Source organism: Nicotiana tomentosiformis, chromosome 6 (genome assembly GCF_000390325.3).
Source record: "Nicotiana tomentosiformis chromosome 6, ASM39032v3, whole genome shotgun sequence".
NCBI lineage: Eukaryota > Viridiplantae > Streptophyta > Magnoliopsida > Solanales > Solanaceae > Nicotiana > Nicotiana tomentosiformis.
This window is the reverse complement of record NC_090817.1, coordinates 113,763,490-113,777,610: the sequence shown is the minus strand read 5'-3', so window position 1 is coordinate 113,777,610 and position 14,121 is coordinate 113,763,490. Positions and strand designations below refer to the sequence as shown.

General features: G+C 43.5%; 1 protein-coding gene across 1 annotated transcript; it reads left to right on the top strand.

The window, feature by feature from the left end:
- The first annotated feature begins 12,044 nt into the window (after positions 1-12,044).
- On the top strand, positions 12,045-12,809 carry LOC138894606 (uncharacterized). The gene has a single exon (XM_070179315.1). It carries the CDS (start codon positions 12,045-12,047, stop codon positions 12,807-12,809), a length of 765 nt encoding a protein of 254 aa, XP_070035416.1.
- The last annotated feature ends 1,312 nt before the right edge of the window (positions 12,810-14,121 follow it).

Below are 14,121 nucleotides of genomic sequence, written 5' to 3'. Positions count from 1 at the left end.
ATTCGCGGAGGAGCCCGACCAACGACTCAAGGAGCACCTGAAGGTGAAGACAACGGGGTCAGTCTACGATCGATCTTCGAAATGCTACAGGCTCAGCAAGTGGCAATAATGCAGCTGCAAAATTAAAGTCGCGCCCCTAGCAGAGTTGAGCCCAAATCGCCCCGGGAAAACGCCCAAAGAAATGAATAGGTCACCGAAAGGCCGGGCGAAGCTGAGTCCAGTGTCAGCCCCGAAGAAATGAAAATGCTAGAGGCGCTAAGGAAACGAGTGGAATTTGGTGAAAATAAAATCGAGGCAAATGATAAGAAGGTAGAGACATACAATTCCCGAGTTGATTAAATCCCAGGAGCGCCTCCGATATTGAAAGGCCCGGACTCCAAGAAATTTGTTCAAAAGCCTTTCCCTCCTAGCGCGGCACCAAAACCAATCTTGAAGAGGTTTTGTATGCCCGATATTTCAAAATATAACGGAACCATGGATCCAAATGAGTATGTGACATCTTACACATGAGCCATCAAAGGTAACGACTTGGAAGATGACGAAATCGAGTCGGTGTTATTAAAGAAGTTTGGGGAGACTCTGTCAGAGGGAGCGATGATATGGTACCACAACTTGCCCCCAAATTTCATTGATTTGTTTGCTATGCTAGCGGATTCTTTTGTAAAAGCTCATGCCGGGTCCATCAAGGTCGAGACCAGAAAATCGGACCTTTTCAAAGTTAAGCAAAGGGCTAACGATATGCTCAAAGAGTTCGTGTCAAGGTTTCAAATAGAACGGATGGACCTGCCTCCGGTTGCGGACGATTGGGTCGTTCAGGTATTTACTCAGGGACTCGACCGCCGAAGCTCCTTAGCTTCGTAGCAGATGAAACAAAATTTGGTAGAATATCCGGTAGTAACTTGGGCCGACGTCCACAACAAGTACCAGTCAAAAATCAGAGTCGAGGATGACCAACTCGAAGCTCCTTCCAGGTCTGTTTACCCCATCGGAACTGAAGACAGACCTAAGAGGGTCGTCGGTCATGAATCAAGGCCGGCCCGAGATCGGTATCAACCATACAGCACAGATCGAAGGGGAAACGGGTCCGGGCGTAACTCTACAAGGAACGAAAGGAGAAACGATCGGGCTCAATAGCCGAGGCCTGATGAGCAAAAATGGTTTGGACAGGCCGCTCGGGGGAAGGGAAACTTCGAGATTATTAGAGTATAACTTCAACGTTGATGCATGCAACATCGTATCTGCCACCGAGCGCATCAAAGAGACCAAGTGGCCTCGACCATTGCAGTCTGATCCTACCCAGAGAGATCCTAGCTGATGTGTATGTATCATGGCACTCATGGCCACAGGACCGAGGATTGCCGACAATTGAGAGAAGAAGTTACCCGGTTATTTAATAACGGACATCTGCGAGAATGTTTGAGTGATCGAGCTAAAAACCACTTCAGAAACAGGGACGCCAACAAACAGACTGAACCAGAGGAACCCTAACACGTCTTCAACATAATCATTGGAGGGGTCGATGTCCCCCAAGGGCCAGTGATAAAGTGCACCAAAGTGTCGATCACTAGGGAGAAGTGTGCCCGAGGTTATATACCGGAAGGGACCATTTCATTCAGCGATGAGGATGCAGAGGGCATCATACAACCTCATAACGATGCACTGGTAATTTCCGTACTTATCAACAAATCTCGAGTCAAACGTGTGTTGATTGATCCAGGTAGCTCGTCCAACATCAACAGATTGAGGGTCGTAGAACAGTTGGGGCTATAAGATCAAATAGTGTCGGCGATCCGGGTGTTGAACGAATTTAACATGGCATACAAAACTATGTTGTCAAGAAGGGACCAAGAAAAATAATCTATGTTAGCTATATGGAATTTAATGAGTTTTTTCTCGGGTTCATGGTGTCCAACCGGGGGATCAAAATCAATCCCGATAAAATTAAAGCTATAGATGACATCACCGTGATGGACAGTGTTAAGGCTGTTCAGAGGCTAACCGAGCATATAGCCGCCCTGGACCGGTTCATATCGAGGTCCTCAGAAAAAAGCTATCGATTCTTCTCACTATTTAAGAAGAAGAATAACTTTTCTTGGACCCCGGAGTGCCAACAGGCTTTGGAAGAACTCAAACGGTACCTTTCGAGTCCACCCTTGCTCCATACTCCGAAGGTGGATGAGCAATTGTACCTTTACTTGGCGGTATCCGAGGTGACGGTAAGTGGAGTCCTAGTTCGTGAAGAGGAAGGTACGCAATTTCATGTTTACTATGTTAGTAGAACTCTAGGCGAGACCGAAAAAAGGTATCCTCACCTGGAAATATTGGCGCTCGCTTTGCTAAGCGGCACCAGAAAAAAAACCATACTTTCAATGCTACCCAATATGTGTTGTGACATCTTACCAAATGAGGAACATCATGAACAAGGCCAAGCTCTCGGACTGATTGGCCAAATGGGCAGTGAAAATTAGCGGGTACGATATCGAGTATCGGCCTCGAACCGCCATCAAATCATAAATTTTGGCAGACTTCGTAGCCGACTTTATGCCGGCCTTAATACCTGAAGTAGAAAGGGAATTATTGTTGACCTCGGGGGTTTCCTCGGGAGTTTGGACCACTTTATGGATGGTGCTTTCAACGCAAAGTGTCCGGGCTCGGCATCGTGCTGAAACTACCTACGAGCAACATAGTTACGTAATCTATTAGAACTGGTAAATTGACTAACAATGAGGCCGAGTATGAGGCCATAATTATAGGTCTCGAATTGGCTAAAAGCCTTGGGGCCGATGTGATCGAAGCTAAGTGTGATTCCCTCCTTGTGGTAAATCAATTCAATGGGACGTTCGAATTAAAAGATGAACGGATGCGAAGGTACTTAGACAAGTTGCATGTAATGCTGCATCAATTCAAGGAATGGACCTTGCAACACATGCCCCATAGCGAGGCTGATGCCCCGGCTAACTTGGGATCATCGATTGACGACGACGAATTCAGTTCAGGAACAATCGTACAGCTCATGAAGTCGGTGGTGGAAGAAGGCCACGCTGAAGTAAACTCGACAAGTTTAACTTGGGATTGGAAGAACAAATACATAGATTATTTGAAGACCGGGAAGTTGTCCTTAGATCCTAAATAATCAAGAGCTCTGCGCACGAAGGCGGCCAGGTTTAGCCTGTCTGAAGGGACTCTATTCAGAAGAATGTTCGATGGCCCGCTCGCCATATGCTTAGGACCGGGAGATACCGAATATGACTTAAGAGAAGTTCATGAAGGCACTTGTGGAAATCATTCGGGGACGGAATCTTTGGTTCGGAAATTAATCAGAGCCGGTTATTATTGGATTGACATGGAGAAAGATGCAAAGGACTTTGTACGAAGATACGATGGTTGTCAGAGACACGCACCGATGATCCATCAACCTAGAGAGCTACTCCATTCGGTCTTGTCCCTATGGCCGTTCATGAAATGGGGAATGGACATCGTCGGTCCCCTGCCATGGACACCTGGTAAGGCTCAAGCATTCGGGATAATAACGTTCGGGATAATGGGTCGAAGCTCAAGCGTTCGAGAAAGTACGGGAAAAAGAAATCACTGACTTTATTTGGGACTACATAATATGACAGTTCGGGATACCAGCCGAGATCGTGTGTGATAATGGGAAACAATTCATCAGCAGCAAGGTAAGAAAGTTTTTGAAGACCACAAGATTAAAAAGATATTATCGACACCCTATCACCCTATCATACTCCAGAACCTGAAAAAGAGGTTGACCGATGCCAAAGGGAAATGGAAGGAAATTCTGCCCAAAGTCTTGTGGTCATACCGTACAACTTCGAAGTCTAGTACTGAGGCCACCCCTATTTTTATTGGTCTACGGTGTCAAAGCATTAATATCGGTCGAAGTGGGAGAACCGAGCCTCAGGTTCCGATATGCGACCGAAGAATCAAACGGTGAGCCTATGAGCACAAGCCTGAAACTATTGGATGAGAGGCGTGTGGCCGCCCTAGTCCGGTTGGCTGCCGAAGAGCCAACCTCCAACACTTCAAGAACGGGGACTTGGTGTTAAGAAAAGTAACACTGCATACCCGAAACCCGAATGGGGGGAAGTTGGTACCGAATTAGGAAGGACCATATCGAGACGTCGGAATTACCAGCAAAGGATCGTACAAACACGAAGCAGGAAATGGTGCACAACTACCAAACAACTGGAACGTGACACACTTAAAGCGATACTACTTCTAAGGTACGATATCATTTACTTTTTTATAATATTATGGATCGAACTAACACTTGCAGGCAACGACCAAGGGAGAATGTGACTATTAGGTCTGAAAGAACGCGTTTCACTCTTTTTCCCTTGAACCGATTTTGTCCCAAATGAATTTATTGGCAAGGTTTTTAACGAGGCAATAGTAAATCGTGCTAACTTAGATTTGAAGGCCGGTATTAAATCAGAGTCAATGGGCGCATCAACAGTATCCGAGCCCTCTCAAGATCAACCTCGAATACTGGGGGCCATCACCCTCGGGTTAAGGATCTTAGTAAGGAAAGAAGGAAACTTTGTACTTGAATAGCCTAGGCTTGGTGGTTAGGATTTATTGTAAGGGACAAACGGTCAAGTAAACCATGCCCACATAGGCAACCTTAGTCGTGATTCAAGATTTTACACACTTTCGATCATGTACTTTGCACATATAAATGAAATAAAGTTTCCACCTTGCTATTATGCATTCTTGATTCTTAAAACATAGATCTTAATAGCCTAAGGGCTACCCCTATTCAGGGACTATCGAGCCCAAGGGCTACCCCTACTCGAGGACTGTCGTCCGAAAAAAGTTCGGGCAACTCAGGCTATCAAATCCCGGAGGCACAAAACCTATTAGGTAGTGCCTAAACACATAAGGCTACGACCACTCTAAAAAATAGCCCGGAGATGTCCGAAGTTTGTAATCAGAACATAAGGCCTTCATAAAAATTCAAAACCTGCTGAAATATTTACCCTCAGCAAAAGCATCGTCTGAAATCATTAAGCATCTCGAAAAAACTTCTGATCACACCGAGTTTTCATAGCCTCGAGCAAATAAAGTTGCATCTAAGTCAGGCTCTGTTCGGACCTCCGAAAAATGAACTTATTACTATATTTGATTCTATTCTAAGTCATTAGAAATATTTACAAAAATAGAAATTATGAAAAGATGCTAAAATAGTAGAGACTCGAAATTGCCAGAAAGGGAAATTTTATATATTCCGAAATGTATTGACCAAGGCCCAACAAAAACAGCCTCAAATTAAACAAAAAACATATACAAGATAATAACTAAAATAAAAAAATCTAAGGCATTCATGCCTGATCGTCACTGGGGCCCGACTCATCGCCAGAACCGTTAGAGCCTTCGGACCCATCAGAACCCTCGGAGCCTTCGATGCCTTCAGGCTCGGAAAGTTTCTTCGCCTCGGCCTCTAGCTTTATTGCTTCCTCGATCTCAGCCGACAGGTCAAAGCTTCGGGCGTCAATCTTTTCGAGGGTCTCCCTTCGAGACAGTCAACTTATATATTCGGCATTGGTCTTCAAACGGGGCTCAGCCTTTCAAAATCGGCCTTGTATTGGGCCACCATCTCCTCGGCATCGGTAGAGGTTGTCTCCAACTTGGACTTCATTACCTCGTACTCCCTACCGAGGGTGTCCCGCTATGCGACAACCGAACTCAGCTGTGCTCGGAGCTCATCATTCAGCTGGGACCGTTTGTGAGCTTTCTCCTTCGTCACCCGAAGTTGAACCTCTACCGATGCCATATTTGTCTGGAGAGTTTACTTCTCCAAAGCCAACATGTCCATTTTGCTCTTCCACTCGTCGGCCATGACTTGGATCTCGTTCATCTCAATTCGGAGTTGGTCGATCTTGTCAATCTTCTGTTGGACCTGCGAGGTTTTTTCGTTAGTCACTATGACTAGTTCCTCGTTTTTAACTTCAAAGACCTTTACCTTTTCGACCAGGTCGGTTGAAGCTTCCTTCTAAGCCCTATCCAGCTCGGCCTGAAGGTTTTTGACGGCCCTGTCTTGTTGCTCGCTGAGGAGCTTGTACATGTCCTTCTTTCAAACCTGCTCCTTGAGCTCGAGCTCGAGATGATTGACCTCGACACGATACCGTACGAAGATCTCGCGGTGAAATACCAAGGCCTGTAAGACAACAAAATTCATGAGAAATATCAAAACCTAAGTAAAATACAAGAAGACGTAATGATGCCTTACCCGGTTCAGCGCCTGCTGCACCTCATTAAAAAGACATGGCATGTCCACTTCGTTCATTTTTGCCTGGTCCTCCTCGGTCACCAGGCATCGGAGGTAGCTGGCTACAGCCACGGGAGCATATAGAACCCCGGAATCCTCTGGGACTGTAAGTAACCGCTCTCTTGCGACCAGGGTCCACACTCGGAGCGGGAAACTGATTAATCAATTTTTGGCTCGAACTCAGCCCGCCAGCTTTCGAAGATATATCCTTCTACGGGACTTCCAGTTCACCCAGCCCGGAAAAATCTTCCAAAGTGGATGAGTCCACACCATCGAAGAAAGAATGAAGGGGGTCGTCCGTGCCATGAACCCCTTCACTGGAATTTTCTTTTCCTACTTGGGTCTCCTCAAGCATGGACTCGGTGTAGGAGGGCGTCTCCATAATGTCTATTACACTGGGCAATTCCTTCAGAGCAGAGCTGGCATATAGGGGATCCCACCCCCGTCTCCATATCGGCCTCTCTAGTCTGAGGGAGGTCGGCCTCATGAATGTCGTCTTCTTCCGACTCATCACTGAGCCGTAGAAGCAAGTCGGAATCTGGCACCTGGGAGCTGATACTCTTCTTGGGATTATGAGACACCCTATTCTTTGGCGTCACCTCGGGACCTGGGGAGCCCGGAGATTTTCTTTTCCTCCTCTTCGTTTCCCCCATGGCAGCCCTGAGTTGTCCCGTAACGGAGGGATCAACGGACAAGGATACATCCTCATCTCCTGCCAAATGCCTAAGCTCAGTGGTCTTAGGAAAACATATAAAATAAAGAAGAAAGGTTAGTATGATGTGAGTTAAGAACACGGTAATAGCTATTTGAAGGAGAACCTTACCATGAGAACATGCCTCCAATCGGCCCTTCAAAAGATTGCGCCATGAGCGCTCGAAGTACGACATGTGGTTGCAGATGCCTTTGATCTACTCCTTGAGCAGGGGGACCGTATTTGGAACCCGAGACACAACTGTACAACCACAAATACGAATTATGAGAAATAGCGGAGGATGATAACGATCCTCCAAAGAGATGGGTAGATTTTCCCGAGGCACATTTCGTACCTCTTACATAAGGCCAAAATCATCGGGTCCACCGGGCCCAGTATTAACGGGTAAGTGTAAACACTTAGGTATCCATCCACGTGGGTAGTAATATCATATTCGGGCCCGGGGACTATTACGTCCTTGCCTTCCCATTTGCAGTCCTCTCAGACCACGGGAAGGACATATTTGGTAATGGAACATATATATCTACATGCTCCTTCGCCCCTGTCCTGTTTGGATGAGGGCCTCTCGACTTTGAAGTCATTTGCGATTAAGCAACCCCCGAGTACAAAGCACTTCAGGGGAGGCTCAGCGGCAGCCTCGAGGGAGATGTCTCGGAGACAGACACCTCGAAAGCGGCCACCTCGGGAATAGCTACCTTGAAAGCAGCCACCTTGGCATTCGTGGACGGGTGGGAAGATGAAGAGCAGTCTGTTAAGGAACTGATTTGGAAGTTTTAGCCATTGTTATCTGATAAAATTTGAAAATTTGAAGAAAAGGTATGAAGGTTTGGAAGAACAAGTTTGAAGGCTGAACAATAGGGTATGAAGATTTGAAGGAAATCTGGGTAAGAACTTACGAACAATTATGAAGATTTGAAGATCAAAGATGAAGGTATGATGGTTTGAAAGAAGTTGATAATAGCTAGAAAATTCGAAGGTGGAAGCTTGTTCGGAAAGTAGAAAAAGAACAAAGGGTGGAAGCTTTTATAGGGGACGTACGCGACGCTTCGTATTCGGAGGCAACCAACCGATGGTTGACAGGTGTCCGAAGTCAGAACGACATGACTGATGGGATATTTTAACTTCTTTGTCGTTTCGGTTGTAACGTACAAAAGAAAGAACCGGAGAACATCTGTCGTTTCTTATCGTTTCGGCAAACCCCGATTTCGACTATCTATATACGGGTAAAACCAGGACTAGTGAGCACCCCGATTTCTCGATGGGGGCAAACTAAGCAAGGACATAACTACATGAAATAGGATCAAAGCTTAGAACCACTCGTACTAAGGCCCAAACGAAGCGCTTACACCGGGGCCATCGAGACTACGTCCCCCGAATCCGGTTCAGGCTCCAAGACTTCGTAAGGAATAACCAAACGGTTGTACACGACTAACAAAGGGCCGTGATATCCGCGCCCAACCGTATATCACGACGTGGATCTCGGCCTGTATCGACAGCGGATCAGTGATTAACGAAAAAGAAGATTTTTACCTTTCTTAAAATTATATTTAGGGTAAAATTCCCCTACTATATAAAGAAAAAGTTTATTATTTAATACATACTGTAAACACGCATATCAAGACAATATACACTTGTTTTCTCTGCTTCTAAAAGTTATTCTTATTTTTGCTCATAGTTCTTTATAAGTATTTGGCTTCGAATCGAGGGCAGAACAGTTACTAAGCTCAGACCCGAGCTCGGATCTAACATCACTACTGGTTTGGTTATTTATTCCGTCTTCAATTCATTTATTTAACGTTATTGATCACTTGTATTGAATTAATTCACATATTTTTAAAATCTCATATAAATTTAATTGTTATCAATTTTTAAGGGTAAACATAAATCTTCTAGTGCCTTGGTATATATAAGAGACGAGGGTGTTACATCATTTAATGGTCTGACGAAAGGCTGACTGCATAAGGAATAAACTTAGTAGGAAAAAACTTGCCCGTTTTTAATATATGTACACCGCGTTAAATTCAACTATTTCTGGAAATTGATCATGATCCAAAGAGTTTACTACGCAGGTTAATAACATCTAAATTTCCAGCGATCCAAAAAAATTCTTTCATTCTCAATTATGTAAATAAATTTTAGAGTTTGATTGTTATTATCAAAATTAATGATACAAACAAACTATGTTCTAATTAATTTTCTTATTATTCCAATATTATATATGCTTTAAAGCTTTTTTGAAAAACCATAAATAAGATTTTGTCTAGTCTATAGGTAAGATTATAATATAGATTGAAAAAGAGAAAGTATCATAATATTTAAAAGAAGTAAAAAGATACAAGTTTATAATTTAGAGCGTAAAATACACATTTAAAATGTTCAATTGAGAGATAAATGGAGGAAAAAGCTTGGGGAGGTATTTGATTTTGAAAGCAAAGCTTGAAGGGGAAAAACAAATGGATTTATATGTTGATCCGAATGCGTTTTATAAGCACAGAATGAGATTTATAAGTCCTAACTACGATTTATAAGTCGGAATTTATGAATGCGGCTAATACGTCGCAATTTATGAATGCGATTATAAGTCAGTAATTGTTTCATGTGATTTATAAGTCGCAATTGTCGAATGCGATACATAAGTCGCAATTGATATATGCGATTTATAAGGCGCAGATTTTGAACACGATTTATATGTCGCTTAATGTTATTTATAAGTCGCAATCACCTTGCGATTTATAACTCGCAATTCCTGAATGAATAAGTCCCATTGATGATGCGAATAAGTCTCACGCGGAAAACTTTGTAAGTCGTACTAGTACTAGTTTTTAAATAAAGGTTAAGATGTACTTTGCTACTAGTAGTTAACGTGGTATAAGAGACGAGGATGTTATTGTATAGGGTGAAATATGATATGACACATGGTTGTCTAAAGGGAAGACACGTGTAATTCAATACGGGGATGACCGAAGACAGAACGCAGCCATTCCGCTTGTCACCGGAAAGGACAACGTTCATAAAGGTGTGTTAAATGCTCTGAGTCTCGTAGCATTTAATAGGGAATATTCTGCAGCATTAAGAGCGACGGTCCGTTACAGAGAATTTAGCATTTATGTTCACCGTTACGTCTTCATCAATGACCCTTATAATTGACATTAAAGGAGGACATGATCCTAAGACCTCATTCCCTAGAAATAACTATAAATAGTGAGCTCAGTTATCATTGTAAGGGGATGAATTTTCTGGCAAAACCTATATTGTATTCTATACAATGCCTAATATAACCTTATTTTCTTGCTCTTTGATCTCATCATTGCTGTGCCCAGAAACCTTGTTCCCGGAACTATCATCTCTGCTGTTTCATCTACATTTCAAGGTTAAGTATTATACATTTCTTCAATTATTGCATTATTTCAGGATCAAATTAGCTCACTTGTATAGAAACCACGTATAAATTCAACTGTACCATTTTATAGGTAAATCATTTGGCGCCCACCGTGGGGCCTAGACAATCGTGCAATTAAATTGATCCTTGCCCTTTTTACTAACGCGATTTGATTATTTTGTCTTAGAAAAAGATCATTAAAAAAAGGCAGATAACACTGTTAACAACATGCACAACCCTGAAATTCGAGGGTATCAGCCTTATTTCGAGGATTCAATCAGTGACACCCGCAATGAGGGAAATGACATCACCCCGGTGCATGACAGGAAGAACCCTCGACAGGTTTGAGAGACAACTCCCGATGATGCTGACGAGGAGCATGTCGTGGATGCGATGAGGGTCATGCGAGAACAACAGGCAATCATTTTAGGCCATCTCACGTGGCAGTATCAGATTATGACAGAACTGAAGCAGGCACTATCGGGGGCTTCAAATAATGCAAAAAGACGAGATCCAATTCCTCCCAGTATTCCCGCAAACCAAACAACGCAGAGAGTCGACAACAATACTCCCAGGGGCCGGGGGGAGTAAATCCGGTCTCAACAACGAGAACGACCCGTTCCAAAATGAGCTTTTACGATTTTTGAGGGAAGTAAACACCCGCATGGACCAAATTCCGGGCGTGCCACCAATATTGAAAGGCCCAGACTCGAAGAAGTATACTCAATTGTAGTACAAGCCGAGCACGGCACTAGAACTAATTCTGAAGTGGTTCAAAATGCCTGAAGTGCCGAAGTATGACGGAATTTCAGACCCACAGAAGCATATTACCTCCTACACAACGGCGGTATAAGGAAATGATTTAGCTCCTCACGAAATTGAATCTGTGTTGCTAAAGAAATTTGGAGAAACTCTCATGAGGGGAGCCCTAATGTGGTATTCATTGTTACCCGAGCATTCTATAGATTCCTTTAAGATACTCGCGGATTCTTTCATCAAGGCTCATGCCGGTGATCGAAAAGTACAATCCCGGTAGGCCGACATATTTAGGATCGTACAGGGAGAATCCGAATTAATACGAGAGTTCGTTACCCGATTCCAGAAAGAGAGAATGTTGTTCCCGGCTGTCCCGGATGAATGGGCAGCTGAAGCATTCATCAAAGGATTGAATCCAAGAAGCTCAGACGCTTCCCAGAAGTTGAAGGAGAGCTTGCTTAAGTTCCAAGCAACAACTTGGGAAGATGTCCACAACCGGCATGAGTCAAAGATAAGGATCGAAGATGACCATGTCGGTTCCACATCATCGGCCAAAGGACGGGAGAAGAGCAGAGAAATCAAAGGATGACTATGATGCGGACAAATGGACTTCGAGTGGCCAGTTTTTGCCATACAAGGGGACCAAAGGCCGTGGCAGAAACTTCCAGGCAGAAAACAAGTTCATCGTTGACAGAGGGACTGATCGTGGTCGAAATAATATATTACTCCAGGATAAGGAGACGTCGGAGTGTCGGGATCTTTCTTACCCCAAGTTATCGGAATATAACTTTAATGTCAGTATAGTGGAGTTGGTGTCCGCCATGAGAAACATTAAAGATGCATGATTACCGAGACCTATGAGATCCGATTCTAGACAGAGAAATCCCGACTTATGGTGCGAGTACCATAGGATGAACGGTCACCGGATAGGGGACTACCGGAACCTCCGGGAAGAAGTGGCTACACTATTGAAGAATGGACACCTCCGAGAATTCTTGAGTGACCGAGCTAAGAACAATTATGGTAATGACAGAGACAACGTGGAACCTTCGAAAGCAGGAGAAGAACCCCCGCGCCAAAAGATCAATATGATCTTCGGGGGGAATGAGATTAACGGGGTCACCTTTTCAGCAGAAAAGAAGACGAAAGTATCAATAACTCATAGTAAAAGATTCCGAAAAGACGATATCGCTTTCAAGGAGGAGGACGCAGACGGATTGTTGTTACCACACAATGACGCGCTAGTAATTTCTTTATATGTGTTAGATTTTAAGATTAAACGTGTTCTAGTGGATCCAGGAAGTTTGGCTAATATCATACAATGGAGAGTATTGGAGCAAGTTAAACTCATCGGAAGCATTATTCCGACAACAAAGATCCTCGCCGGATTCAACCTTGTGAGCGTGAAGACTCGAGGAGAGATTTTGCTTCTCACGAACGCTGAAGGAGTAATGAAAACAACTCTCTTCGAAGTAGTAGATGGTGACATGGGATACACCATCATCATGGGAAGGCCATGGTTCTATGAGATGAAAGCTGTACCCTCAACATATCACCAATTGCTGAAGTTTCCAACGCCTGAAAGAATCAAGCAGATAAGAGGTGATCAATCGGCAGCAAAGAAGATAAATGCAATCTCAGTTTTCAGTAGCAAAAGGAAGGAATGCACGACATAGCAATTACAAGAAACTGCACCTATTCCCGAGATAGAAGGAGTTAGCCTGGAGGCAGAGCCGTCAGATCAATATCAAGTGCCAAGATATTTCCAAATTCCAGAAGAGACGAACGCAACGAAGTCCACGACGGAGGAACTGGAGCAAGTTATATTGTTCGAGGAATTCATAGAAAGAAAATTCCATCTGGGGACAGGACTGCATCCGAAGCTCAGGTCTGGTTTTATTAAATTCCTTAAAATTAATGCTGATTGTTTTGTATGGTCGCACAAGGATATGATAGGTATCCCGACGAAAATAGCCGTGCACAAGCTGAGTTTGAATCCCTATGTACCTCCGGTAAGGCAGAAGAAACGCCCTATTGCCGAGACCAGAAAATAAATTCGTCAAAGAAAAGGTAATCTGCTTGCTTAAAATTGGTTTGGTCCGGGAGGTAAGATATCCGGAATGGCTAGCCAATGTAGTAGTAGTAGTTCCTAAGAAGAACAATAAATTTTGCATGCGTGTAGACTATAAAGACCTTAATAAGGCGTGCCCGAAAGACTCGTTCCCACTGCCAAATATCGATCAAATGATTGATGCCACGACCGGGTACGAGTTAATGAATTTTCTCGATGCTTATTCGGGGTACAACCAAATCAAGATGAACCCTGAAGATTAGGAAAAAACTTCATTTATCACGAATTTTGATACATATTTTATAATGTAATGCCCTTCGGGTTGAAAAACACCGAAGCCACTTATCAACGGCTCGTAAATAAGATGTTCGAAAGAAAATAGGAAAGACTATAGAAGTTTATATAGACGATATGCTCGTTAAGTCTTTGAATGCAGGTGATCATCTTAAGCATTTACAAGAAACATTCGACATCCTGAGGGAGCATAACATGAAACTTAATCTCGAGAAGTGCACGCTCGGGCTTAGTTCTGGTAAGTTTCTAGGATTTCTGGTCTCACAAAGGGGAATTGAGGTAAACCCTAATAAAATCAAGGCAATAGAGGATATCCCAAATCAATTGTTGAACGTAAAATAAGTCCAGAGGCTCACAGGAAGTTTAGCAGCTTTGAGCAGGTTTATTTCCCGGTCATCGAAAAAATGTCATCGTTTCTTCACATTGCTCAAAAAGAAGAATAAATTTGAATGGATACCGGAGTGCCAGAAGGCTCTAAAGGAACTGAAGAAGTACTTATCGAGCCTTCCATTGCTCTCAAAACCAAAAGAAGGTGAAACATTATTAGTTTACCTCATAGCTTCAGAAGTTGTGGTATGGTAAGTGTAGTTTTAGTCCGGGAGGATGAACGTACGCAATTTCTC

Coding starts and splice junctions, on each gene's coding strand:
- LOC138894606 (XM_070179315.1), top strand. CDS start 12,045: ATGAACGGTCACCGGATAGGGGACTACCGGAACCTCCGGGAAGAAGTG.